At 39.4% G+C, this 26,114-nt stretch overlaps 1 protein-coding gene across 1 annotated transcript in view; it reads right to left on the bottom strand.

Moving 5' to 3' along the window:
* The window catches only part of MYH15 (myosin heavy chain 15), a 148,363-nt gene that overhangs the window by 104,755 nt on the left and 17,494 nt on the right, over window positions 1-26,114 (bottom strand). The window contains exons 10-14 of the mRNA XM_021069826.1: window positions 18,836-18,939; window positions 17,172-17,310; window positions 7,794-7,912; window positions 2,270-2,419; window positions 1,507-1,677 (exon numbers count right to left, since the gene is read on the bottom strand). Of these exons, the coding sequence (XP_020925485.1) occupies window positions 1,507-1,677; window positions 2,270-2,419; window positions 7,794-7,912; window positions 17,172-17,310; window positions 18,836-18,939 (683 nt within the window). The remainder of the gene's footprint in view (window positions 1-1,506; window positions 1,678-2,269; window positions 2,420-7,793; window positions 7,913-17,171; window positions 17,311-18,835; window positions 18,940-26,114) is intronic.

Below are 26,114 nucleotides of genomic sequence, written 5' to 3'. Positions count from 1 at the left end.
GTGATCTTTTCAAAATATAGAATCATTTCAAGAAAGTTTTGGTATTCTGCATTTGTTGGACCTGAACACCTTTGAAATCATTTGTAGGAAACCAAAGACTTATATTTTCCTTTTATCATCTGCTCATTTTTTTTCTCATTTTATCATATCAGTAGAAAGTACAAAAGGAAGTTGCATCTTTGTTGCTAGTGTCTTATTTAGAATAACTTTGCCATAAATAAGATAATAAGCTTCAGATTAACTATAAATCACAGACGTATCAGGATCTGAATAATGTCTGAGTCCCACTTTCTGCCTGAAAACAGATCATCAGAGTAAGTAGATATTACAGGTGACAATTGCCCAAAGTTAATTCTGCCCCCCGCAAGGAGTTCCAGTACTTTTGTTTCATTTCCAACTAGAAAACTATAGCTTTAACAGTGCCATCAAACATTCACCACATCGTGGACGGCTCATTATTACCATCATTTTTAATCAGCTCACACAATAGCTCATTATAATCATTTTTTAAAAATCAGCCTGTCCTCCCCCCAAGGAAATTCACTATTTATAAAATAAATAAAATCAATGTGATGTCCATTCCTGTTAGGAATAATGACCATTTTCAAGGAAGATCTAGTTTCATCTAAAGCCTAACAGATAAAATGACGGGAAAGTGATTGATAAAATCTGCACCCCACAAAGGACAGCGAGAGGTCAGTCACCCCAGCCTCTTCCTGACAAGGTTGTTGAGAATCAATGTGACAGCGTAGCATAGCTGCCCAGACCTGTATCCAGAATTCACTGCAATCCATGGCTGAAGCAAGACACAAGGGACATGGAACTGCTCATGCCCTGCCCAGCCTATTCCCTTGGACAAAAAAAACATCAGAAAAAAACCATCCAGAATTCCCCCAGCAAATCCGGTTAATCTTTCCCAGAGCACATGGAAGGATTTCAGAGTACGGGAACATCATCGAATTCAGAAACCATACACTGCAGCTAATTTACTAATAAGCCATGAAGTATTGCCATAAATTACTTAAACTAACTGGTACTTGTCCAATTAAATGAACAAACTACATCCTGCAAGGTAGTGGCCTTGAGGATTTATGGCAGTTGTTTGTTTGCATGCTAATATGCCAAATTTCGTTAAGCTGCTCTGGTTCTGCTCATTCACCTAATGTTAATCAGCCTGGCCCTACAGTGTTCATATTTTCAGCTCTGTGTTTTTCCAGTCAAGAGCATAACCATTTTTAATCTCAACAAGCTTCCTCACGCATTCACAGTGGAGGCTGTGCATAAGCAGCAAATGCATAGCGACAGTGTGAGTTAGAGATGAGAAAGTAGGTAGCTGATGTGAGGAGTTAGTTAGGATGCAGGAAAACCACTAAGAGAAAATGTGCAGAACTCTCCTGCCTTATCTCCCATCCCTTTGACAAAGCCTAGGTCCTGATACGAATCAACGTGGCAAGCAGGGACAATTCTCCTTAAAGGATAATGGATGAGGAGAAAAACACACATCACCTTCTCAATGAGATCTATGCAGGCTTGCAAATCCAGGCCAAAGTCGATGGGCACCCAGTCAATGCCTTCTTTCCTATATTCCTCTTGCTCCAAAACCAATGTGTGCTGATTGAAGAACTGTTGTAATTTTTCATTGGTAAAATTAATGCAAAGTTGTTCAAGGCTGTTATACTTCAAAGTTTTGATGATGTAGGAAGAAGAGATAAAAATAAAATTGAGAAAATGGTAATTGTTGGAGGTGATAGATATGTTAATTAACTGGATTGTGGTAATTATGCATAACATACATGTGTACCCAATCGTCAAGTTGCACTATTTAAAATATACATTTCTATTATCAAATATAACTCAATAAAACATAAAATAACATTGAGGTCCACTTGGAAAAATGTAAAGAGAAAACCATTACCACTATCATATGCTGGCAAATAGACCCAATAAGTAAAAGTTGCTCAATTAAATTCTTACCTCCTTCATGTATTGTGCAAGCTAAAGATTATGACAGTAAACTAACACTTAGTGATATTACAAAATTCAAAATCATGAAAGATTTCTTTACTTAAGGCTGAATTAATTTCTTAACTATTAAGTATAATTATTATTATTTGTTAATATTAATAAGAGCTTTTTCCAATCAAAGTAGCTCTGCACTTTTGCTCAGAATAAATCTCATCATGTTTTACTACATTTTCTGGCATTCAATTCACATAGTCTAATCCCCTTGTAAACACACATCGACTTCATTCTTACCAGATATACTTACATCAAGCATTTCAAAACCAGTGATGTCAAGAATGCCAATGAAGAACTGTCTTGACAACTTGGCATCCAGGGCCCGGTTGATACGTGCTACCAGCCACTTAAACATCCTCTCATAGATTGACTTAGACAAGGCACCAACAGCATAGGTCACCTGGAAGTCACATTGACAGCACTCTTTTGTCTGACAGCAGTGTTCAATTTGATCCTGGGCATTTTCTATCAGCAATCACTTTCTAGTAAAACTAGTATATATTTAACCACTTTCTGTGGTTCAAGCTTTATGATGAACACCAGAATAAAGGAAGAAGCAAGGACGGGAAGAAACCAAGAAGGGAGGGAGAGAGGAAGAGAGGGGAAGAGGGTTAGGGGAAAGGAAGTGAGCTAGCCTAATGTCTCTCTACCCAACAGTCCTGTGAGAGAACTCATGTTCCAATTACTAAAGGATAAACATCCTGGGGTAGGGTGGCAACATGTTCTAAAGCGTGGTCCTAAGACCTGCAGCATCAGCATCACCTGAGAGCTTGTTAAAGATGCCGACTCTCATCATCTCATCCCAGACCTATGAATCAGCATTTGCATTCTAACACAAACCTCTCTGACTCCTACATACCATAAAGTTTGAAAAATACTGGTAGAGTAGGTTAGGAATCTAGAATCCTCTGCTGCTGCTGTTGTTAACAAATCGTATAACCTGGAGTTCCTGTTCTGGCTTGGTGGAAACAAATCCGACTAGGAACAATGAGGTTGTGGGTTCAATCCATGGCCTTGCTCAGTGGGTTAAAGATCCGGTGTTGCCATGAGCTGTGGTGTAGGTTGCAGATGTGGCTTGGATCTGGTGTTGCTGTGGCTCTGGCGTAGGCGGGCAGCTACAGCTCCGATTGGACCCCTAGCCTGGGAACCGCCATATGCCCTAAAAAGCAAGAAAAGAAAAAAATCATATAATCTTTGGCAAGTGACATAAGCTGTCTGGGCTGCAGACTCTTCACCTGAATTATTCTCTTGAAGAGTTTCTCTAGCATCAGCTTCCACCTTCTTTATTATATTAGTTCTCAGGGTGGCTCTCAACTCCATGTAGGGAGAATGGCAATTTAGTGCATCACTCAGACTCAGATTCTCCTACTGTAAAACTCAGGCTGCATTTCCCCTCTCTTGAGGTATGTGGCAAAGGCTCTCTCATAATCTACTCCCTCCAACCTCTGTGCCTGGATACTGTGGTACAAATGCTGATCCTGCTGCCATGATGCAAAGGCGCTGCTGTAGTAGCAGGTTCCTGACAGACTCCAAGTAGGAGTGAATTTCAGCTGGACGGACTCCAGGCCTGGAAGCAGGATGCATTCCAACAACTGAACATTTAAAATAGGCCTATCACATCCATCCTTCAGCTGCCCGGGACAGTGCATGCAGCAGGAGCCAGTTGGTGTCTGCTTGTGATTTAGCTATGAGTCACCCACTCCCTGATCAGTTATCTTGAGTCATTTCCACAGTAATCCATGAGCCGGATGGCATCACAGTTTTTTATTATCAGCGTCAAGAGCACACCCGCACAAATAAAGCACGAAGAATGATTTTCATCCCCCAGAGCACTGTCTACAGCAGTCACTTTGAAAGTTTAAAAAAGAACATGACTGACTTGCTGACCCCCCTTTAATTCCCTGGATGTATGAGAAGCAGGAGTGGAGAGAAACTGGCCAGGATGGGGGAGCCACGAAGAAATAGGAAGAAAGCCTGAAGTTGTAGCAGAGGAAGCAATGGATGATATGATGTCTGTTGAATGAATTAATAAAACTTATAATCCAATAGACTGTTCATCAATTAATCATTTTCATCACTTTCTGTCCAATGAAGGAGGAATGAGGCAGCTAAATCGACACTTCCACTTTTCAGGGACTAAATGGATTCATGCCTGAGCTTTAAAAAAAAAAAAAAACCTCACATAAGACTTTGATTAGTGGAGATCAACAATATATAATTAAAAAACAAACAGATGAAAGAAATTGAGTCCAATAGCCATATTTTTAGCCACCTTGATCCCTGCCTTTCCCATCTGAAACATAGCAATATTAAAATATGCTGTCTCATGGCTGTTGGGAGATATTCAATGAGACAGAGGTGTAAATATAAGTAGCACATTTGGCACTTAGAATCCAGTAAATGTTAGTTCCCCCTCTCCCTTCCCCTTTCCACTTTTATCACTTCCTCATCCTTACTCCAATATTTATTATCCATGTTACCTTGAGCAGTTAATCTTTCTAAGCTTCGCTGTCTTTAACTACAGAATAGAAATATAAATAAGATCAACTTTTCAGGCTTGCATTAGATTAAATGAGCTATTCATACAAAGCACATAGCACAGCACCCACTGCACATATTCAATGGCTACTGATTATTATTATTGTTTTATTATTATTAATCCTTTTGGGGGGGCTTCAACCTTGGCAGATGGAAATTCCCAAACCAGGGGATCAAACATATGCCATAGCAGTGACCCAAGCCACTGTAGTGACAATGCTGGATCCTTAACCTACCGCTGTGCCACAAGAGTACTCCTCATTAATCTTTTTTAAGTAAGACAACTTATTGCTAATAGGCATGGTTAGAACTCTCCTGGAATCATAAAATACTAGACCTGAAGACTCTTAGTTCCAGAGAATCACATATAGCAGCTATCAACTCAGGATGGTTCCTCCCCACTAAGGGAGAAGGGCATTTGGGAAGAGGATGGGCATTTTCCCATCATCAGAGTGACTGAGAGTATTGCTGTCATTTAGCACCTGGGGGCATGAAGGCAAAACCTCCTACAACGTGTGGGACACTCTCATACCCAAAGAATTATCCCTTTTAGATGCCAATCACCTCTCCACTGAGACACACAGGAGAATTCAGCCTCTTCATTGGGGTGCTCAGAGAGATGGAGTATTTGACCAAAGCTGCAGAGTTGGTTAGCATTAGAGCTAGAACTAAACTTTGCATGGAGTGTTAACACTGCAAAAATTTTTGCCATCTTTTGCAATTGTCATCAACAGAGCATATACATCTCTATTCTTAGCCATGACAATGTCTCTATAACGTCAGTAAAATTCCTAAGAAAAGAAAACCTTATAGCGTGCTTTCTTACTCTGTCTCCAGGAGATGGAGGAAGAGAGAGAGAAAAAGAGAGAGTGCACAAGCAAGAAAGAGGGTGGGGGAGGGGGAGAGGATGGAGGGCAAGGGTTTTTTTTTTTTTTTTTTTTCTTTTATTGTTGAATAATAATATATTAGCTTGCTTCGCTGGTTCCATTATAGCAGAGGCTGGTGTGGTAACTTGGTCCCTGAGAACACAATATTAAAGAGATGAAGGTTTTATTTCAGTCCTACAGGCTCATTAGTTTTACACAGAGCAAGTACTTGTTCTATAATCATAGCATGTCATGCATGCATGTGGTGGTGAATGTCTTAAAAGGCAAGAAACCGCCAAACATCTCTAATCACACGACCAAGAAATAGCTCAACTGCTTGTCCTGCTGAGCATGGCTCAGCGTCAGCTCAATATTTAATTTATTTTAACATTTATGGAGCACCTACTGCTTGCAAGGCCCTATGCTAGATGCCAAAGTGCTAAGATGAACTGGACACAGTCCATGGTCTCAAGTAGCTCAGATTACTAGCGAGGACAAAAATATAAGCAAATTGTTCCCATATAGTTGGTATTATGGTAGAGGTAGAATTACTAATTTATAGAGTAAACTAAACTAGGAAATTGATTTTGATTAATTATGGAAATGTTTTAAATAATATAGTCACACCAGATGCCTTAATATAACAAAAGATATAGAGTTGATTTTAGTCAAAGTAACTATCTTCTATCACAAATTTGCACATTTATCTCATTTTTAGATTTAGGATGAATAGACAGTATGATAATCTTAGTGTCACCTGAATACTAGCATGTGTCCTTTGGAATGTTTCTTATATTCCCTAACCTTCAGTTTCCACAACCGGAAAAAACATAAGTATCCCTGACCTACTTACCTCTGAATTGTTATAAGAATGGAAGGAGATAATACCTGTGAAAGTTTTATACATATTATATGTCATCAAACCATTTCCTCTTTCCAGAAAGATGACAATTCTCACCCTCTCTGTAGCTAAGGAAATAAGTTGACTAATTCTCACTTATAGAATATCAGTAAAAAGTGATATCACTTCTAGCCCCAAGCAGTTAAGGTGGGTGTACTTTCTTCACAAATCACCTTTTCCCTGTGCAGTAACATGCATTCCGGATGGTTCAGGTACAAAACTGAAGGCGGTCCAATCTGTATTGAACTTGGTGTGAGTAAGAAATAAATGCCTATTTCATTGTCACTGAGATTTTAGCGTGTATGTGTTACTGCAGTATGACTTATACTGACTAACACATTACAGATTTATTTCAAATTGCACTAGCAGGAGTTCCTGCGGTGGCTCAGTTGTTAACGAATCTCATTAGCAACCATGAGGACACAGGTTTGATCCCTGGCCTCCCTCAGGGAGTTAAGTATCCAGCATTGCCATCAGCTGTGTAGATCGAAGCTACAGCTCCGATTTGACCCCCTGGGAACCTCCATATGCCATGGGTGCAGCCCTAAAAAGGCAAAATAAATAAATAAATTAAAAAAAAATTGCACTAGCACACTTAGATGATCTTATTACCTACAGTCCTGGGAATATTTATTGCAAATCATCAGAATCAACAGTCCTTAGAACACCTGCTATTCTATCATTAAAACATTCTCCTAGATACTGAAAAAAACACTATATAACCTTCCATCTCTCACTTCTGTTATCATTTTTCCATTCCCTTCAATTGCTAACTTCAGGATGCTTCTGAAATCTTTTCTTTTTTCTTTTTTTTTTTGTCCTAATTTCGTTTTTCTTTTTTTTTTTTTCTTTCTTTTTTAAAGGCCACACCTATGGCATGTGGAGGTTCCCACGCTAGGGGTCAAATTGGAGCTGTAGCCATTGGCCTGCACCACAATCATGGCAACACCAGATCCTTAACCCACTGAGCAAGACCAGGGATCAAACCTGTGTCCTCATGGATGCTAGTCAGATTTGTTTCCACTGAGCCATGGCAGAAACTCCTGAAACCTTTTCTTAATGAATGTGTCTGTTAGCCTAAGAAGTCAATATTCCAAATAGATGATGGATGTCAATTTGCCAGTTTTATTCATGTCAGGAACCAATAGCTTTAGAAGCTTCTTAGCTGGAGAACAAAGATGTTAATCACAACAGGTAAAGGACTTGCCTGAATCTGCAAAGAGACTCGTTACCTAAGGGAAAACTGTCAAAACCATATATTTCAGGCTAAAAAGGCTCTTAACACAAGAGCATTTATTGTGGTGTGTGTCACAGATGAAACGTTTGGAATTCTCATCACAGTAACTCTTTTTCACTTTCTTATAGAAGCTCTTGTTATAGACATCATTAGAAGTTGAAAAACACACCACAATACAATGTGTACAATTATTACAAGATCACAGAGTCATAATGCTCTAGAAATATCTTACCTGTTCTACATTTTGCCCTCTAGTAACATATTCATTACCAACTTTGATTCTAGGATGGATCAAGCCCTTCACCAACTCAGAGGCGTTAACACCCATGAGGAAAGCAGCTTTGTCAGCATCTAGGCAGAAGAAAGGAAGGAAAAGAAGACGAGAAGGAGGGAGAGAGAAGAGGAGGAAAGGGGGAGGGGGAATAAAGGAAGGAAAACATTGTTAAAATTCATTCCACTATAGCCCAATAGACTATCCAAAAGATGGAAGGGTCATCAGTTTAGAATGATGTACAAGGTAGACTGTAGTTTTGAAATAAATGCATGAATCCTAAATGTTTAAAAGACTCTATTTCTTGGAAATGTGAATCAAAACCACAATGAAATGGCACTTCACATCCACTAGAATGGCTACAACCAAAAAGATAGATAATAACAAGTGTTGGTGAAGAAGCGGAGAAATTTACACTGCTAGAATGTAAAATGGTACAGCCACTAGAGAATATCACTTGACAGCTATTCAAAAGTTAAACATATTTATTATAGGACCCAGACATTGCACTCTTATGTATATACACAGGAGAAATAAAAACATGTTCACACAAAATAATTGTATACAAATGTTCCTAGTGGCATTACTCATAATGGTCAAAAAATGGAAAAAAAATGCAAATGTCTTTCAACGGATGAATGGATAAACAAAATGTGGCCTAGTAATACAATGGAACTTTTTTATCCACAAAGGAATGAAGTGTTAGAGTTCCCATTGTGGCTCAGCAGAAATGAATCTGACTAGCATCCATGAGGACACAGGTTCCATCCCTGGCCTCACTCAGTGGATTAAGGATCTGGCATGGCCTTGATCTGAGGTGTATGTCACAGATGAGGCTCTGATCTTGTGCTGCTGTAGCTGTGGTGTAGGCCAGAGGCTACAGTTCCAATTCAACCCCTAGCCTGGGAACCTCCATATACCATGGGTGCAGCTCTAAAAAGACAAAAAAAAAAAAAAAAAAAAAAAAAAAAAAAAAAAAGAGTGAAGTATTGATGTGTGCTACAGTATGGATGAGGCCATATATTGTATGATCTTATTTATTTGAATTTTCCAGAATAGGTAAATCCACAGAGACAGAAAGTAGATTTGTAGTTGCCAGGGGCTAGGAGAGAAGGGAATGAGAAGTAACTACTGTTGGGTCCAGAATTTCTTTTTGAAATAATGAAATGTTCTGGAATTAGATAGTGGTGATGGTCATACAACCTCGCGAATATGCTCAAACTCAATTTTTTTTTCCTTTTTAGGACCGCATTTGTGGCATATGTAAGTTCCAGGGCTAGGGGTGGAATCCTATACTATAGTCACAGCAATGCAAGATCAGAGCCCACATCTGTGACCTTCGCCTCAACTTGCAGCAATGCCGATCCTTAACCCACTGATAGAGGCCAGCGATCAAACCTGTATCCTCATGGATATTAGTCTGGTTGGGTTCTTAACCTGCTGAGCCACAGTGAAAACTCCTGAACTATTTTTAAAGGGTAAATTTTATGATGTGTGAATTATAGCTCAATTTTTAAAAATAATCTAAAACTGGCCCTCTTTAGAAAAGAACTATTTATCTGAAGGACATTTTACAAATCTCATTTTTATTACTTGCCTATTTTCTTCTTTTACATATATATTGGTAGATCTTTTCAGTGAAACAGGAACTTGGACCATGAAATCAGATGTGCAAGACAACCACTAATACTGGACACTTACCCAGTACCCATCAAAAAATTTTTCCTATGACGTCTTTGCTCTATAGTGCCCTCTGCTGCCTAACAAGAACACTTACAACCCACACTGTTGTACTAAAACAGTACCTCTATTTTCTAAGAAATGAAGAGGAATGAGTATTATCAAAAGGAAAAGTAAATAGGCATGTATCACATCAGGTGTTTGAAAAATGACAATAATACAAAAGAATGCCACAGGCAGAAAGTTATAAACACATTTCGAATTGCAGATTTTTTTTCAGTTATCAAACAAAAGGAATATTTTGCTCAACTGAAACCTCTCTGCTGTCTTTCATTTTAAATGAATCCTGAGCTATGCTAGTATATCTGATGGTGCCATTCTGGAAAATAATGTCTTAGAATAGAAGGAAATGCAGTCTTTCCTTACTTCACTATGAAGTACAAACTTTCCTGAACAATAACCATGAGTAGAAAATAAAGTAAAAACAAAATTAAAAAGCTATTGTCATTATATCAACAATATTCATTTCCTTTTTGTGGGTCTTTAAATTTTTCATAAAGGCTTAAGAATTTGAAAGGTTTGATTTACTTTTTAACTGAAATCAATACATACTATACATACATTTCTACAAGCTGTACACCTACGTACTCCATGGCAATGATAATGGCCTAGGTACTCAGTTGCTATGAAAACCTCCAAAATTCAAAGCCCGTTTGGGAAAATAAATGGAAAAAGTCAAAAGTAGAGCAGACATGTCCATCTGATTCTGTTTTTTCTGCTTAGAGAGCCATGTTAGAGGACAAAAGCTTGATTATTTCAAGCTGAGAAGCCAATGGGTCAAACTCATAGACTTTTTGAACTGAAAGAAACTTTAAAGAACACCTAACCAAAAATGAAAATATTTCAAAGAAAGGGATAAATGCAATGGGTGCCTGACGAATCTGAGTGGAGATGAATAGAAACCAACAATGTGAAAAATGAACATTCCATAATACCTGTTCAGGAAAAACAAAACAAAACAAAACAAAACAAAACAGATTTTCTAAGCTTTGGAAGCATTTAGATGGACAGTACAGGTAATAACACAAGTAATAACAGTCTCGATTACATATAACCTTTTTTCCAGGATTAATGATAGTCCTTTGAGTGTATTTATCCATGAACAAAAGAAACCTAAATTCTCTATACATTATACACCTTAAGCTCTAGCAGAAATAGCATCCAGCATTATGGAATTATTTCTCATCCACTCCAGAGACACTCAAAGACCTGCAGACAGAAGAGTAGCATGCCTTGGATTTATCTCTCAGGTGTACATTATACATCACACAATCTCCACCTTTTTTTTTTTTTTTAAGAAAATAACAGTTGTCATATTCAAAAAAAATATTTTGTTTTCAGTAAAGGTTTATAACCTCATAACCAAGATGAAAATAGTTTAAATCTATGAATAAAATTCCTTCTGACATTCAAAAATGTCAGTAAGCCTTTTTGTCATGTGACCTGATGTCTTCCCAAAAGAGGCTTTATGATATTCCCACCAATAAACATCATTCCCTAGGACCTTGTGAATAAAACCATGAATTTTAACTAGGTAATATGATCTTACCTGGGAGAGATTTAGCTAGAGGGTGTTCTCAAACATTAGTACAAATCAGAATAGCATGGAGAGCTTATAAAGAAACAAAGGACTAGCTCACTGAAGGAGGTTAGGGTCTGCGCCTGTTTTTAGCATGTTCATCTGGTATTCTGATACACCAGAAAGTTTGAGAACAGTTCTTCTGAGAGGGTGCTCAACCTTGGCTGAACATTGGGTCACCTGGCCAGTTGTGAAAAGAACACAGATGCCAGCATCCACCCTCAGAGATTGGTTTCCTTTGGTCTGGGTGAGACCTGAGCCTCAGGAATTTAAAAGCCCCCCACCCAGTAATTCTGACGTGCAGCCAAGTGTGAAAGCTACTCTCTGGAGAATGAAATCCAGGTTTATAAATATATTTAGAAGTAGATGGAGAGAACAAAGTCTGACTTCATTTGGAAACAGGTAAGGAAGTAGAGAAAAACAAAAGGCAATCCTTTCTAATGTGACAATTCCATCCCAGTTCAGTTCCAGCTGTCAATAACCAGATATAAGGAAAGGCACAAAATCTAGTTTTGCCAGAAGACAATCTATCTAATGTGAAAAGGATGTTTTTAAAGTGACCTTCAATTAGTCTTTTATGTAGTTATTGCATGGTTTCTGAGATGTTCATATTTCCCTAATTTATTGAAGAGAGTTTTTGAACACTTGTTATGTGCGAGGCCCAGTTCTAGATGCTATAGTAAGAAGACAGATAAGCAAGACAAAAACCCTTGACATCAAGGAGTTTATAATCCATGAGAATAAATAAAACACATACAAAAATAGCAGGTGAAAAAAAAATAAGTGCCTATAAGTGACAAATCATGAGTATCATGAAAGTTTGAAAGAGGGAGAGATCCCTTCTGGAATGCATGGCCGGGAAGATTTTAAGGAAGAAACATCATTTGACCTGAGTCTTGAAGGATGAGAAGGGTTTGAGGGGAAAATATGGGAGAACAAGCCTTCCTGAGGCAGGTAACAGCGTGACTTGAAGGCCCAGAGGTGGGGAGTGCAGAGAGGGTCAAATACAGCGGATTGACCAAGAGGTTGGGAAGTGAGATAAACAGAAAAGTGGGTAACTTACCATCACAGGAGACATCCGGTTTCACTGTAAGGTATTAGTTAAATAATAGGGATATGTTAAAGGGACTTTTAGCAGAGAAATGGCATCATTAGAGTTCAGCTTCAAAATAGTGAAATTTGTGGAAGTGTGCAAAACAGACCAGAGTGAGATTACAGAGAAAGTGAACCCACCACAGAATGCTGGAGCACAAAGTGCTGAAAGAGTAAACTAGCAAAGAGAAAGGGAAAAAAGAAAGACTGAGGAATGTGACCAAGAGGTTTCTAGCCTGAGAAGCAGAGAGAAGAGCAGTACCAAGGATATGAATAGAAAAGTCTAACAGATTGTCCCTGAGGGAGTCCCCATTGTGATTCAGTGGTTAACGAACCTGGCTAGTATCCATGAGGATACCGGTTTGATCCTTGGCCTTGCTCAGTGGGTTAAGGATCCAGCGTCACCATGAACTGTGGTGTAGGTCGCAGATGCAGCTCTATGGTGTAGGTCACAGATGCAGCTCAGATCCTGTGCTGCTGGGGCTCTGGCATAGGCTGGCGTCTACAGCTCCGATTAGACCCCTAGCCTAGGAACCTCCATCTGCCACAGGAAGCGGCCCTAGGAAAGGGGGAAAAAAAAGAAAAAAAAACTAAAAAATACAGCAGTGCACACCAAATTAGGTCCCTGCTCTTATGATGCTTACATCTGATGGAGATTAGAGGGTAGGACAGCCAATAAAACATAGCTGTATGAAAGACACAAACAAAAATATTCAGGGTAAGGAGATAGAGAATGAGAAGGAGGTGGAGGCGGTCAAGGCAGGGAAGGTTTTCTGATAAGGTAACATCCAAGAAGTCACCTTCATAAAGTGAGGGAGTCAGCCGTGAGGATCCCTAGGAAGGGTTCCAGCTAGGAGGAGTTAGTAGAGTCCTGATGCAACAGAAGTGCTTAAGTGCTCCAGAAAGGAGCCAAGAGACCAGAGGACTGAGTGAAGGGAGTGAGAGAATGGGGAAAGGGTAGGTGAGGGCTCTGCACCTGATTGCAATTGGGGGAGGGGGTCCACACCAAGCAATTCTGCAACACCAGCTGGATGTTCTATTATTCACCGCAATTCTTATACTACCCACCTGGATATAGCATCAGATCTCAGAGGTTAATTAAGAGTCCAGTCCTACAAGACTTCTCCCCCCACTTCAGATGCCAACTGGGAGTTCAGGTTGTCACTTAGGCTGTAGACTGGAGGTTCCAAAGACACACTCCTAGGGTTCAATCAACTTGCTAGAGGTTCACAGAACTCAGAGAAATACTGTATTTACTAGATCAATGGTTATTATAGAAGAATGTATTTCAGGAATAGCCAGATGTGAGAGATGCACAGGGCGAGGTGTGGAGAAAGGGTGTAGTTCCCATACCCTGTTCAAATTCTCAAATTTCTACCTGTTTTCACCAACTGCGAAGCTCTCAGCACACTGTCCTTTTGGGTTTTTATGGCGGCTTTATTATAGAGGCATGGCTAATTAACTCATTGGTCACTGGTGATCGAACTCAAACTCTAGCCCTTTCCTCTGCCCTGTCAGGAGTGGCACTGAAAATTCCAACTTTCTAACCGCATGTTTAGTTCTTGTGGTAACTAGATCTCATCCATAGGTACAGTCCAAAAGTCATCTTATTAACATATAAGACAACTTTATTGCCCTCTTCACTCAAGAAATTCCAAGTTAAAAGCTCTGTGCCAGACACTGGGACAAAGACCAAGTATAAATTTCATATTATTGATCAAAATATGGAGATGGGATTAGAGAGAGAATTAGAGAGGTGTTAGAGAAAAGGCAGCTGCGATGAGGATCGGGGGCTTACTTTGAGTAAAATGGGAGCCATTGGCTTATACTGTGAAAGGATCACTGCTGGCTGCTCTGTGTGGAATTACAGTGATGGGACAGGGGTGGAAACAGGAGATGAATAAGGAGGCTATTGCAATAATCTGGTAAGAACTGGTGGCTTGGGCCAGGTGGTGGCAATGAACATGGTCATTAAGGGTGGTTGTGAATTTTATATATATTAAGATGTCACTTAACACAGCTTATGGTAAAGATAGAGATCACAAGAAAGATAGGAGTTCAGGATGATGCTAAGAGTCATGGCAATGGGGAGAACCCAGTTGACATTGAATAAGAAGACCGAGAAATGAAGAGTGAGTAGCAGACGTGGGGAGAGATGAAGCGTTAGGTTCTATACATTTAAGTTCGAGATGATCAGCTAAAGAAACAAGTAGAGAAAAGTTTCAAGAGTTGAGCCCAGCTGCCCCATAGCTTTAGAAGCAAGGAAGAGGAGGACACTTTAGCAAAGAACCTGAGAAGGAACAACCAGTGAGATCAGATGAGATGAAATATTTCATTTCCTTATCTGTATTTTCTGATTAATAACTATGACTTGCTTTCCTGATAAAAACCATCCAAAAGACTTTGTATCAAAGGGTGGAAAAAGGAAAAAAAAAGAGAGAGAGAGAAACAATGACAAAAGCAACAAAATAAGGCAACAAGATGCCACAAGAGCATATATTAATATATTAGTGTATAAGATGTTAACACAATATTCAGGGCACATACCCTCACTGTGTTCTCATCTGAGCTCGAGTGACATCTTCTCTAAGGGGATTCTCTGACCGCCCTATCAACGATAACCCCCAACTCCTATTATTCTTCATTCCTTTACTCTGCTTTATTTTTTTCATTATTACTTCATGTATATTTGTCTTTATGTCTCTCTCCCACACTAGACAGTCAGGATAGGGATGGTGTCTTGTTCACAGGTATATCCCAGCACCAAGAATAGTCTCCTGCAGAGATGGTCTCAAAAAATGTTAAACATGAGTTCCCGTCGTGGCGCAGTGGTTAACGAATCCGACTAGGAACCATGAGGTTGCGGGTTCAGTCCCTGCCCTTGCTCAGTGGGTTAATGATCCGGCATTGCCGTGAGCTGTGGTGTAGGTTGCAGACGCGGCTCGGATCCTGCGTTGCTGTGGCTCTGGCGTAGGCTGGTGGCTACAGCCCCAATTAGACCCCTAGCCTGGGAACCTCCATATGCCGTGGGAGCGGCCCAAAGAAATAACAAAAAAAAAGACAAAAAAAAAAATGTTAAACATAAAAAAAAATCCAAAAATGGGCAAGGGAATTGAATAGATGTTGCTCTAATGAAGATAGACAAAAATATGAAAGATACTCAAAATCACTAATCATTAGGGAAATGAAAATTAAAACCATGATGAGATACCAGTTTACACTCATTAAAACAAAACAGAAAACAAGTGTTAGTGAGAATGTAAAAAAATTAGAACCCTTGGAGTTCCCATAGTGGCTCAGCAGTAAACAACCCAACTATCCATGAGGCCAGGTCTATCCCTGGCTTTACACAGTGGGTTCAGGATCTGGCATTGCTATTAGCTGTGGTGTAGGTTGCAGATGTGGCTTGGATCCTGCTTTGCTGTGGCTGTGGAGTAGGCTGGAAGCTACAGTTCCAAGTCAACCCCTAGCCTAGGAACTTCCATGTGCTGTGGGTACAGCCTTAAAAAGAAAAAAAAAAAAATAGAACCCTTGCCTATTGCTGGTGGGAAAGTAAAAGGTTGCAGTCACTACAGACATTAGCATGGTTCCTAAAAAAATTAAACATAGAATTATCATTTAATCTAGGATGCTACTTCTGGGTATACACACAAAAGAACTGAAAACAGACTAAAACAGATATTTGAACATTAATGTTCACAGCAGTGATATTCAGAGTAGTAAAAAGAGGAAGCAATGCAAGTGTCTGTAAATGGATGAATGGATAAACAAAAAAGCAGAATACACATACAATGGAATATTATTTGGCCTTAAAAAGGAAGTTATGACACATACCACAACCTGTCTTGAAAACATTATGCTAAGTGAAACAAACCAGATACAAAAGGACAAATACTATAAGATTCTACATATATGATATACCCAGAGTACTTAAATTCATAGAGACAGAAGTAAAATATTGGTTTCCATGGGCTAGGGGAGAGGGGTAATAGGAAGTTATTGTTTTATAGGTCCAGAGTTTCAGTTTGGGATGATGAAAAAGGTTTGGAGACAAATAGTGGTGATGGTTGCACAACAATGTGAAGATATTTAATGCCACTGAATTGTTAACTTAAAAATGTTAAATTTTTATGCTGTGTATAATTTTACCACAATTGAAACTATAAAATTTTAAAAATTATTTGTTGAAAGAAATGAATGGAGGTTTTTTTGTTTGTTTGTTTTTTGGCTGTGCCCACTGCATGTGGAAATTCCTGGGCCAGGGATTGAACCTGAGCCATAGTAGTGACAACAGCAGATCCTTAACCACTAGACCACCAAGGAACTCTTAAGTGAATTTTTTTTTCTTTTTGTTTCAGCTATCAGGAATTTTAGTATTAAATGAAATAATTACAATGACTACGATTCCTTCTTTTCATAACTGTGATTTTTCTATTGTAATCATCATTCTAGACAGATCATTCATTGTAAATCTTTTTGGTAAGCAGGCATGACTATAGACTTCCTAAATGTGAGTAAAAAACAAGGAAAATGAAGCCATTGTGTTTTCAAAGCAATGGAAACCCTTCCGTTGGAATTCTATGTTGCTTAATACATCCTATGGTATTTCGTCTGTTCAGTTTTCTGACTTTCTCAATATTCTATATGCTGAAGGAAGGCTATGTCTTAGACTATCCTGTATTACCCAAGTTTAGCAGTCGTACTGGCATCATCAATAATTAAGGAATGCTTCTTATTCTAAGATAGGGTTCAACATCAGAATGGTAGTTGACGGAATAACTTGGGGGAATAGCAATTGAAGGAGATTGCTGATTAATTTCGACATTTCCAAAAACCAAGAGGCGAGGTCAACTACAAGGAAAAGGTGGGCAGGCCTGGTGTCAGGGACTTGAAGAGAGTACGTGCTATGTCTTCAAAGTAATCCTTACTTTCCATGCCATCTGCTTCAACTTGCTCTTCTCTGGGTTTCTGTTTAAATTTCATGTTTCCAAAGTGCAGGATGGCTCCAGTGAGTTTATAGGATCCATACTTCTCATCAGGAAGAAAGCCCAAGATGTCCATGGCTTGCTGTAAAAAGAGAAGCAGATGGCCGAGTCTTCATTTGCCTAATGGCTGCAGTAAGCACCTCACCCCCGCTGTGTGTCACACCTCCCTCTACTCGTGGGCTGTAGCTGCTGGAGGAGAGGAGACGGATCTCTACAGCCCCCAAGCGTGACAGCTCTGTTCAAAGCAATGCAAATTGGCCCTGTTGGCACTTGGTCACCCGCGCGGTCTGCTTATCCCTTTAAAAGAAAATTAGGAGGCCTATGACTTACTTGTTTAATTCCCAGTCATTTTAGAACGTTCCTTCCATGCCCTGCTCCCCTCCTCTCCCTTTCAATAATCTATCATTAACTGGTTATTTGAGGTAAATGATTTTGCCTTTCATGGTTATGGAACAAAGTAGCACCATATCTGATGGGTTGCTTATTTCTGGGATCCCATATGTTCTCCCAACTTCATTCCAGCACAGATACATTTCAAAGACTGGCAAAAGGAAGTGTTTAAGAAAAGAAAAACCATGTCACCAAAGAACGGCATCCTAAGAAGCCCCTGCACATGATAAGAAGTGTGTTCTCACATACTTCAGGGGGGTGGAAATTGGTACAGTCTTTCTAGTGGCTAATTTAGAATATGTATCAAGAAACTATAAAAAATTCATAATCCTACCTAGTAATTTCGCTTTTAGGAATCTAGCATAAGGTGAATCTAATATATAGAACAAGCACTCATCTGCAAAGATATTCACTATAGGAGGAAAAAAAATCCCACAGCCTTGAATCTAACAATAGGAGAATGGCTAAATAAACTACAGGAGTTCCCATCGTGGCTCAGCGGTTAACGGACCTTACTAGTATCCACGAGGATGCAGCTTTGATCCCTGGCTTCGCTCACTCAGTTGCTTAACAATACAGCATTACCATGAGCTGTGGTGTAGGTTGCAGATGTGGCTTGGATCTGGCATTCCTGTGGCTGTGGCGTAGGCTGGTGGCTACAGCTCCAATTCGGCCCCCAGCCTGGGAACTTCCATATGCCATGGGTGCAGCCCTAAAAAAAGAAAATAAATAAATAAACTACAGAACAAATGTCTGATAAAATATTAAGCATTCGTTTAAATGCTTATGAAGGGTTTGTAATAACACTGAAAATGCTTAAGAGTAATTGAAAAAGCAAACTATCAAACAGCATATGCAGTATAATTATAACCTTTGATTAAAAAAACCACCAAAACAACTATATAACTGTAACCCCAAATAGAAAACAATAAAGACTGTAAAACTTTAAATAAAATAAAACAGTGGCTGCCACTGAGTTGAAGCATGTTCCGACTTTTCTACATGTACCGAAGCTATGACATTGACAATGTGTGCTTTGACAATAAATAAGTAAACTAGACAGAAGCAGTCCTGGGCAGGGGACCCTTTCCATCCTCCACCCCAGGGGAAGGAAAGTCATTTCTCCAGGACACTTTGGAAGAGAGGAGATTTAAGATGCTTGCTTTCATTTCTCATTGTCATTACCAGACTTTTCTCTGATAACTAACAAGCCTTACATTTGTGACCAGCAATTCTTCAGCATCATCAGAGCTCCCGACAGCAACTACTCCATGAGAGCAAAAGTGAAAGTCAGAGGGATTTTCAGACACCAGGAGCATATCTGCAGTGGGAAAACCATCAGTTAAACAGCTTAAAGAAATCTATGAGGGTTTAGAAAATAATTGACCAATATTCACAGTTTACTCTTACAGCTTACAGCCTACTTGTAAACAAGCCAAAATAAAATCCATATTCTACACCCAAACCTCTACAATCAATTTTTGCCCTCTATTAACTTGTCAGTCATGTGTTAATGCCTCCCAAGAGAAGACCAGGCAGGCCAAATCTGAAAGTAGATTCAATTGCAGCTGCTTGAATTATTGGGGGGTGGGGGAAGGACAGATAATGCATGTTGGCAAAACTTTGAAAACAGAAATTTGGCCTAGATACATGGTTGAGAGCTGGAAGAAAAAAGAAAAAGGTTTATAAAATTATAAGTATAATAGGTCTGAGCTTCAAAGGCTAGGAAGCAGACAGACTCTGAGGTCAGCACCCAGGGAACATTAGCAGTGTAATCTTGTCACATCACATCCTCCCTATTAGTAGGCTCAGTCTGTCTTTCAAGGGATCCATAAATCAGCTACTGTGTTCAATGCTGCACCTTCGATACGTCTCAGATTCCTGACATGATTCACTTAGTCAGGAAACATAATGTGCTGAAGCCAAGGCAGGCTGTCAGCAGCACTTCCGCAACTAACTTGGCCAAGTCACATTAACCTCTTAAAGCCTGACCCTTGCTCCCAATGAAGTTTTTTTTTAGCTGATCTGAGTTTCTGTTTAGCACTCAATGAAGTGAAGCTCTATTTTCCTGAGCTCTGAATCTCAGAAACAAAGAAACTGGGCTATGTGAATGCTCACAGAAGCTCTATTTGGAAACATCCCAAATGTCCATCAGTAATCAACAAAATGTTGTCTATTCATACAATGAGTTATTATTACTCAGCTAACAAAGGGATGAACCATGAATATTTGCTACAACATGGAAGTATTTCAAAATAATTATGCCAAGTGAAATAAGCCAGACACAAAAGGGTATACACTGTATGATTCCATGTCACACAATTCCATAAATGCAATCTAATCTATAGTGACAGAAAGCATATTAGTGGTTGCCTAGGGATTAGGATGGGAGAGGAGGGCTTGAGGGAGTGAGAAGGGGCAGGAGGGAGGGATTACAAGAGGTCATGAGACAACTTTTGGATGGAAACTTACATTACCTTGACTGTGGTGACGATGTTGCCTAATAGTTATATAAGTCAACACTTATACTTAAGTCAATAATACGTCAACAAAGCTATCTTATGAAAGTAATTGGGCTATCCCCAAAGAAATCAGTCTGAATGCAAGTACAATATATATTTTTAAATAGTAATATAATTCATAATAATTTTTTAAAGCCTTTACTCCAGCAGTGATTCAAATGTTTTTAAATGTTAATACCGCTTGAGAATCTCTTCATATTCTTCCTCATATCTCACCATATATCAATAAATATTTGTGGAGATCAAATAACATGCCAGGCATTATTGTAAATTTTAGGGATACATCAGTGAAAAAAAATAAATCCTACTCTTGCCCTCATAAAGCCTATATTCCAACAGGAGGAGACAGAAGTAAACAAATGAGTAAAATATATGACATGTAAGATGGTAAGTGATTATAGATAAAAGTGCAAGCAGGGAAAGGGAGCAAAAAGTATTGAAGACAAAGAGCTGCAGCTTTTAACAGGGTGATTAGGGAAGGCCTCCATTAAGATGGTGTTTGAATAAAGACGTGAAAAGTTATAGGAGAGAATTATGAATAAGTAAGGACAGAGCGTTGCAGAAAGAAAAAACCCAATGCAAAGGCCTGAGGTGGGAGCTTGCCTGAGATTCTGTGTGGCTAAGGTAGGTAGGTCATGAGGTCAGAGAGGCATCATGGGTCATGGTAAGGATATGGGCATTTCTGCTCTGTAAGATAGGAAGCCACAGGAGATTTTTGAGCAGAAGAGTGACATCATCTGATTATTAATTTTTTTTTTTAATATGCCATTGCTGCTGAGTTAAAGACAGAGGGACAGGGGTGGGAACGTGGATCCTAGGAAAAGGATGACTAATTCAAGAGAGAGATAATGGTACTTAACTGGGGGAGTAAAAATAGACATGGTGAGAAGTAGCCAGAGCTTGGATTTTGAAACAGAGTTAACAGGATTTGCATATGAACACATGAGAATAATGTAGGAGAACAGGCTGGTCAAGGATAACATCAAAGGTTTGTGTCTGGGCAAGTGGAAGGATGGAGCTGCCTTCAGGTGACCTGGGAAATACTGTGGTAGGAGCCAGACTGGCTGTGTGGAGTTCAGGAACTAGGTTGTAAGCATATGAATTTTGAGTCACCTATTACACGTCCAAGTGAAAACATCGAAGAGTCAATTAGCTATGAATCTGGAAGAGAAGAAAAGTCTAGACTCATGATCAAACCTGGAAAATCATCAGATAGAAATGATCTTTATAGCAGTCATTTAGATGCTCTATCACCACAAGAGAGATCAAAGGACTGAGCCCAGGGTACTCTCAAGTCATGGGCTAAATGAAAGAAAGAAACCTGAAAAGCAATGCCAAGAGATTTAGGAGAGAAACAAGGGAGGTAGTATGCTGGAAGCCACGAGGGGAGATTTTCAAGGAAGAAGGAGTAATCAGAGGTATCAAATACTGTCCTGACTATACATTGTCAAGCATCTCTCTCCCCCCTCCTCTTCTCTCTCTCTCTATACATGCACACATATATATACATACAGACACACACATACATATGTGTGTGTGTGTGTGTGTATTTTAGGCCCACAGGTGCCACATATGGAAGTTCCCAGGCTAGGGGTCGAAGTGGAGCTACAGCTGCCGGCCTACACCACAGCCATAGCGACACCAGATCTAGATCCAAGCCTTATCTGCAAACTACACCCCCAGCTCTCAACAGTGCTGGGTAATTGAGTGAGGCCAGGGATAAAGCCCACATCCTGATGGATACTAGTCAGGTTTTTTTCCCTTGAGCCATAATAGGAGTTCCTCACTTTCTCTACTTTTTTTTTTTTTTTTTTTTTTTGCGCCACACTTGCAGCATTCAGAAGTTCCCAGGCCAGGGATCAAACCCATGCCGCAGCAGCAACCCAAGCCACAAAAGTGACAATGCTGGATCCTTAATCTGCTAAGCTACCAGGGAACTCCAAGAATCTCTCCATATATTCTTTTGCAAGATTCATTCATAACTTTACTGATGACTCTCAAATCTATTTATTTTCTAAACTCCAGACCTCAATCTCCAACTTCCCATTGGACATTTTAATGTAGATGGCCACAAATAGCTCAAATACAACACTACTGCAATTAAATCTATGACGCTTTTCCTGTCTGCCCTGCAGTTAGTCCTTTTCTGTGGTTGCTTATGCCATTGAATGTCACCACCACACCTGAGCCAGACACCTCAGTGCCACATCATCCTAACCCTTCACCTCCTTCACAGCTCAAATACAGACATTGACTCCATGTTTTCCAAATCAAAGCATGTATTTAACATTTGTTTCTCTACTGTAGGTATATGCTATGGAAGGAGGTAAGGATACAAAACTAAAACGGTCCTTTCCTTTAAGAATGCTAGAGCAATCACACACTAAACAGTGCAGGAAATACTGTTGTGTGTCTTTAGGGTGGGGGCATGTTTCAGTTGGCTGACTCATTTAAAAAAATCTACATTCTGATCAATGGAACAGAATAGAGAGCCCAGAAATAAACTCAGAGGCCTATGGTCAGTTAACCTTTGACAAAGGAGAAAAGAATATAAAATGGGAAAAAGAAAATCTCTTCAGCAAGTGGTACTGGGAAAACTGAATAGCTACATGTAAATCTATGAAACTAGAACACACCCTCACACCATGCACAAAAATAAACTCAAAATGGCTTAAAGACTTAAACATAAGACAAGACACTATAAAACTCCTAGAAGAGAACATAGGCAAAACATTCTCTGACATCAACCATACAAATATTTTCTTGGGTCAGTCTTCCAAGGCAATAGAAATAAAAACAAAAATGAACCAATGGGACCTAATCAAGCTTACGAGTCTTTACAGCAAAGGAAACCATAAAAAAAAAAAAAAAAAGATAATCTACGGAATGGGAGAAAATAGTTGCAAATGATGCAACTGACAAGGGCTTAATCTCCAAAATACACAAACAATTCCTACAACTCAACAACAGAAAACGAACAACCCAATTGAAAAATCGGCAGAAGATCTAAATAAACAGTTCTCCAAAGAAGACATATGGATGGCCAATATGAAAAAATGCTCCACATCATTAGTAAGAGAAATCAAATCAAAGCTAAAATGAGGTACTACTTCACACTAGTCAGAATAGCTATCTTTAATAGGTCTACAAATTAAAAAATGCTGGAAAGGGTGTGGAGAGAAGGGAACCCTCCTACACTGTTGGTGGTAATGTAAATTGGTACAACCACTATGGAAAACAGTATGGAAATATCTCAGAAAACTAAATATAGAACTACCACATGATCCAGCAATCCCACTCCTGGGTATATATCCAGACAAAACTACAATTCAAAAAGATACATGCACCCCTGTGTTCATTACAACCCTATTCACAATAGCCAAGACGTGGAAACAACCTAAATGTCCATCAACAGATGAATGGATTAAGAAGATGTGGTACATATACACAATGGAATACTGTTCAGCCATAAAAAAGGAATAGAGTAATGCCATTTGCAGCAACATGGATGCAACTAGAGATTCTCATACTAAGTGAAATAAGCCAGAAAGAGAAAGACAAATACCATATGATGTTACTTATTTGTGAAATCTAAAATATGGCACAGATGAACCTATCTACAGAGTAGAAACAGACTCATAGACGTGGAGAACAGACTTATGGTTGCCAAGGGAGAGGAGGTGGGAGCGGGGTGGACTGGGAGCTTGACGTTGGTAGATGCAAACTATTACATTTAGAATGGATAAGCAATGAGGTCCTACTTTACAGCAAGGGGCACTATATCCAATCACTTGTTATAGAACATGAGAGAAGATAATATGAGAAAAAGAATATATATATATACATATATAAAACTGGGTCACTTTGCTGTACGGCAGAAACTGACAGGACATTGTAAGTCAACTGTAATTAAAATTTAAAAAAATATATTAGCAAACAAAAATCTACATTCCAAGATTGCTTTGCCAAGAATTACCTTTAGATCATTCTAAATTGACCTTTTAGAAAATTTTCATTTTGCTCGCATGCTTATTATGTCACATTTTTCAATTGCACATTTGTACTTTATTTTTTAATAAGCTTTTTTTAAATTGAAGTACAGTTCATGTACAATGTGGTGCTAGTATATATATATATATATATATTTCTTTTTCAGATTATTTTCCATTATAGGTTGTTTTATGTCATTTTAAATCTTCACCCTGGTCATGATGACTAAATGTGCTATATTTGACTTTATTTTCTCTCTGTTAAATATAGGAAAATAAAAGTCTAGCAAGGCTCACTACTTTCCCAGGATCAAATTAATGATTAACTGAATTTAGAACATAATCTCTTATGTTTCTGTTAGGTTATGCCACCCACTGCTCAAACCTGTGTTTGGAACTATGGCGGGATCCTACTTCCTCTTTGTCATAGGCAGAAGGAGGGTCTTGTTTCTGTGCAAGCTCAACATTGGACAAGCACTGAGGGCAACAGAGCAGAGGGCAAGCATACCACGTGCCTGAGAACTAGAGGACCATGTGGAGGAAAGAGCCAAGATTCAGGAGGGAGCTGGTAATAAGGCAGAATGGTGGGTGAAGTGCTATAGATGCATTTCTCCCTCAGCACCTCCCACTTCCAGATGCATCATTTCTAGAAGTCATTAAGCACACCCAATGGACTTTTCTTCTATCTCCTTAAAACCAGAAACATGGCTGCCATGCTAGCATAAGCATTCACTGGAGCAACTGCACACAGTGTGAAGTAGTAGCTCCAGAGAATGTGGAGGCTAGAAGCATGAGTGTTTGAGGAACTTGGAAAGGCCTTGAACTCCAACATCTTCCCCACTGGGACTTATCAAAACTTATTTTCAAGGAGCAATGAATTTTAATTGGGTCGAAGCTTGAGGTTATCTCAGAGGAGTATCATGTAAACAGGGAATCTTTAATTAATTTCATTTCTACCAAGACAAAAAAAAATGGCCTTGAGAGAATGAAAAAACAAGGGGTATGCATTTTTATGAGCCACTGTTAGGGCCAGAGAGACTGTAAGCCTGTATGGGTCCCCACAGAAGATTCTTGAGGCTGTGGGCACATGGAGGAGAGGGAGAGCTTGTCACTAGGGGTGGATGGAGAGCAGAGAGAGAGGGAAGGAGAGGATGCTAAAGCTAAGTGTCAATTGCCTCACAATTTCAAAAAGTGCAGTTGTCAGCCATTGTACAGGTTCATTTCTAGAGCCTGCTCTTCAGTAGGAGATGCAAAAAAACCATCAAGAGTATTTTTAAATTTTTTTCTTTTTAGGGCCACACCCATGGCATATGAATGTTCCCAGGTTCAATTTGCTAAGGGTCAAATTGGAGCTGCAGCCGCAGGCCCACACCACAGCTATAGCAATGCCAGATCCTAGCTGTATCTGTGACCTACACCACAGCTCAGGGCAACACCAGATCCTTAATCCACTGAGTGAGGCCAGGGATTGAATCTGCATCCTCATGGATACTAGTCAGATTTGTTTCCACTGAGCCACGATGGGAACTCCAACATCAAGGGTATTTTATCATTCATGGCTTTGTGTTACATGTCATCGTGACACTAAATTTTACTTTCTGAACTGCTGAATGTTCTCCAAGACAGTGTTCACTATGAAAAGGAGCAAAGCTGACATTGGACTAAAAGAAAGTTTAGGATCACAAATAAATTTCTGTAGCTAGTACCTCTATGCCATGTCATCCATCATTACCTGTTCCTCAGGGCTGCTGTGTTCAGCTAAAGAGGTCATCCATTGCCCAGTTTAGAGAGAATCACTCACACACTGTACAGCTTGAATAGCAATATCTGGAGTTAGGTAGTGTACAATCTGCACAACTGTACACACATCTTGTACCTAATAACCAGTGGGAGCAAGGGAATAAAGATATAGGACTAGTTCAAGAAAGATGGGTAAAAGGGATATGACTGAATAAGCTCCAGAGTAGGAGGTCCAGATGCTGGCC

The sequence above is a fragment of the Sus scrofa genome, chromosome 13 (assembly GCF_000003025.6).
Source record: "Sus scrofa isolate TJ Tabasco breed Duroc chromosome 13, Sscrofa11.1, whole genome shotgun sequence".
Lineage (NCBI taxonomy): Eukaryota > Metazoa > Chordata > Mammalia > Artiodactyla > Suidae > Sus > Sus scrofa.
The sequence above is the reverse complement of the archived record's forward strand: the minus strand, read 5'-3'. Positions and strand labels throughout refer to the sequence as shown.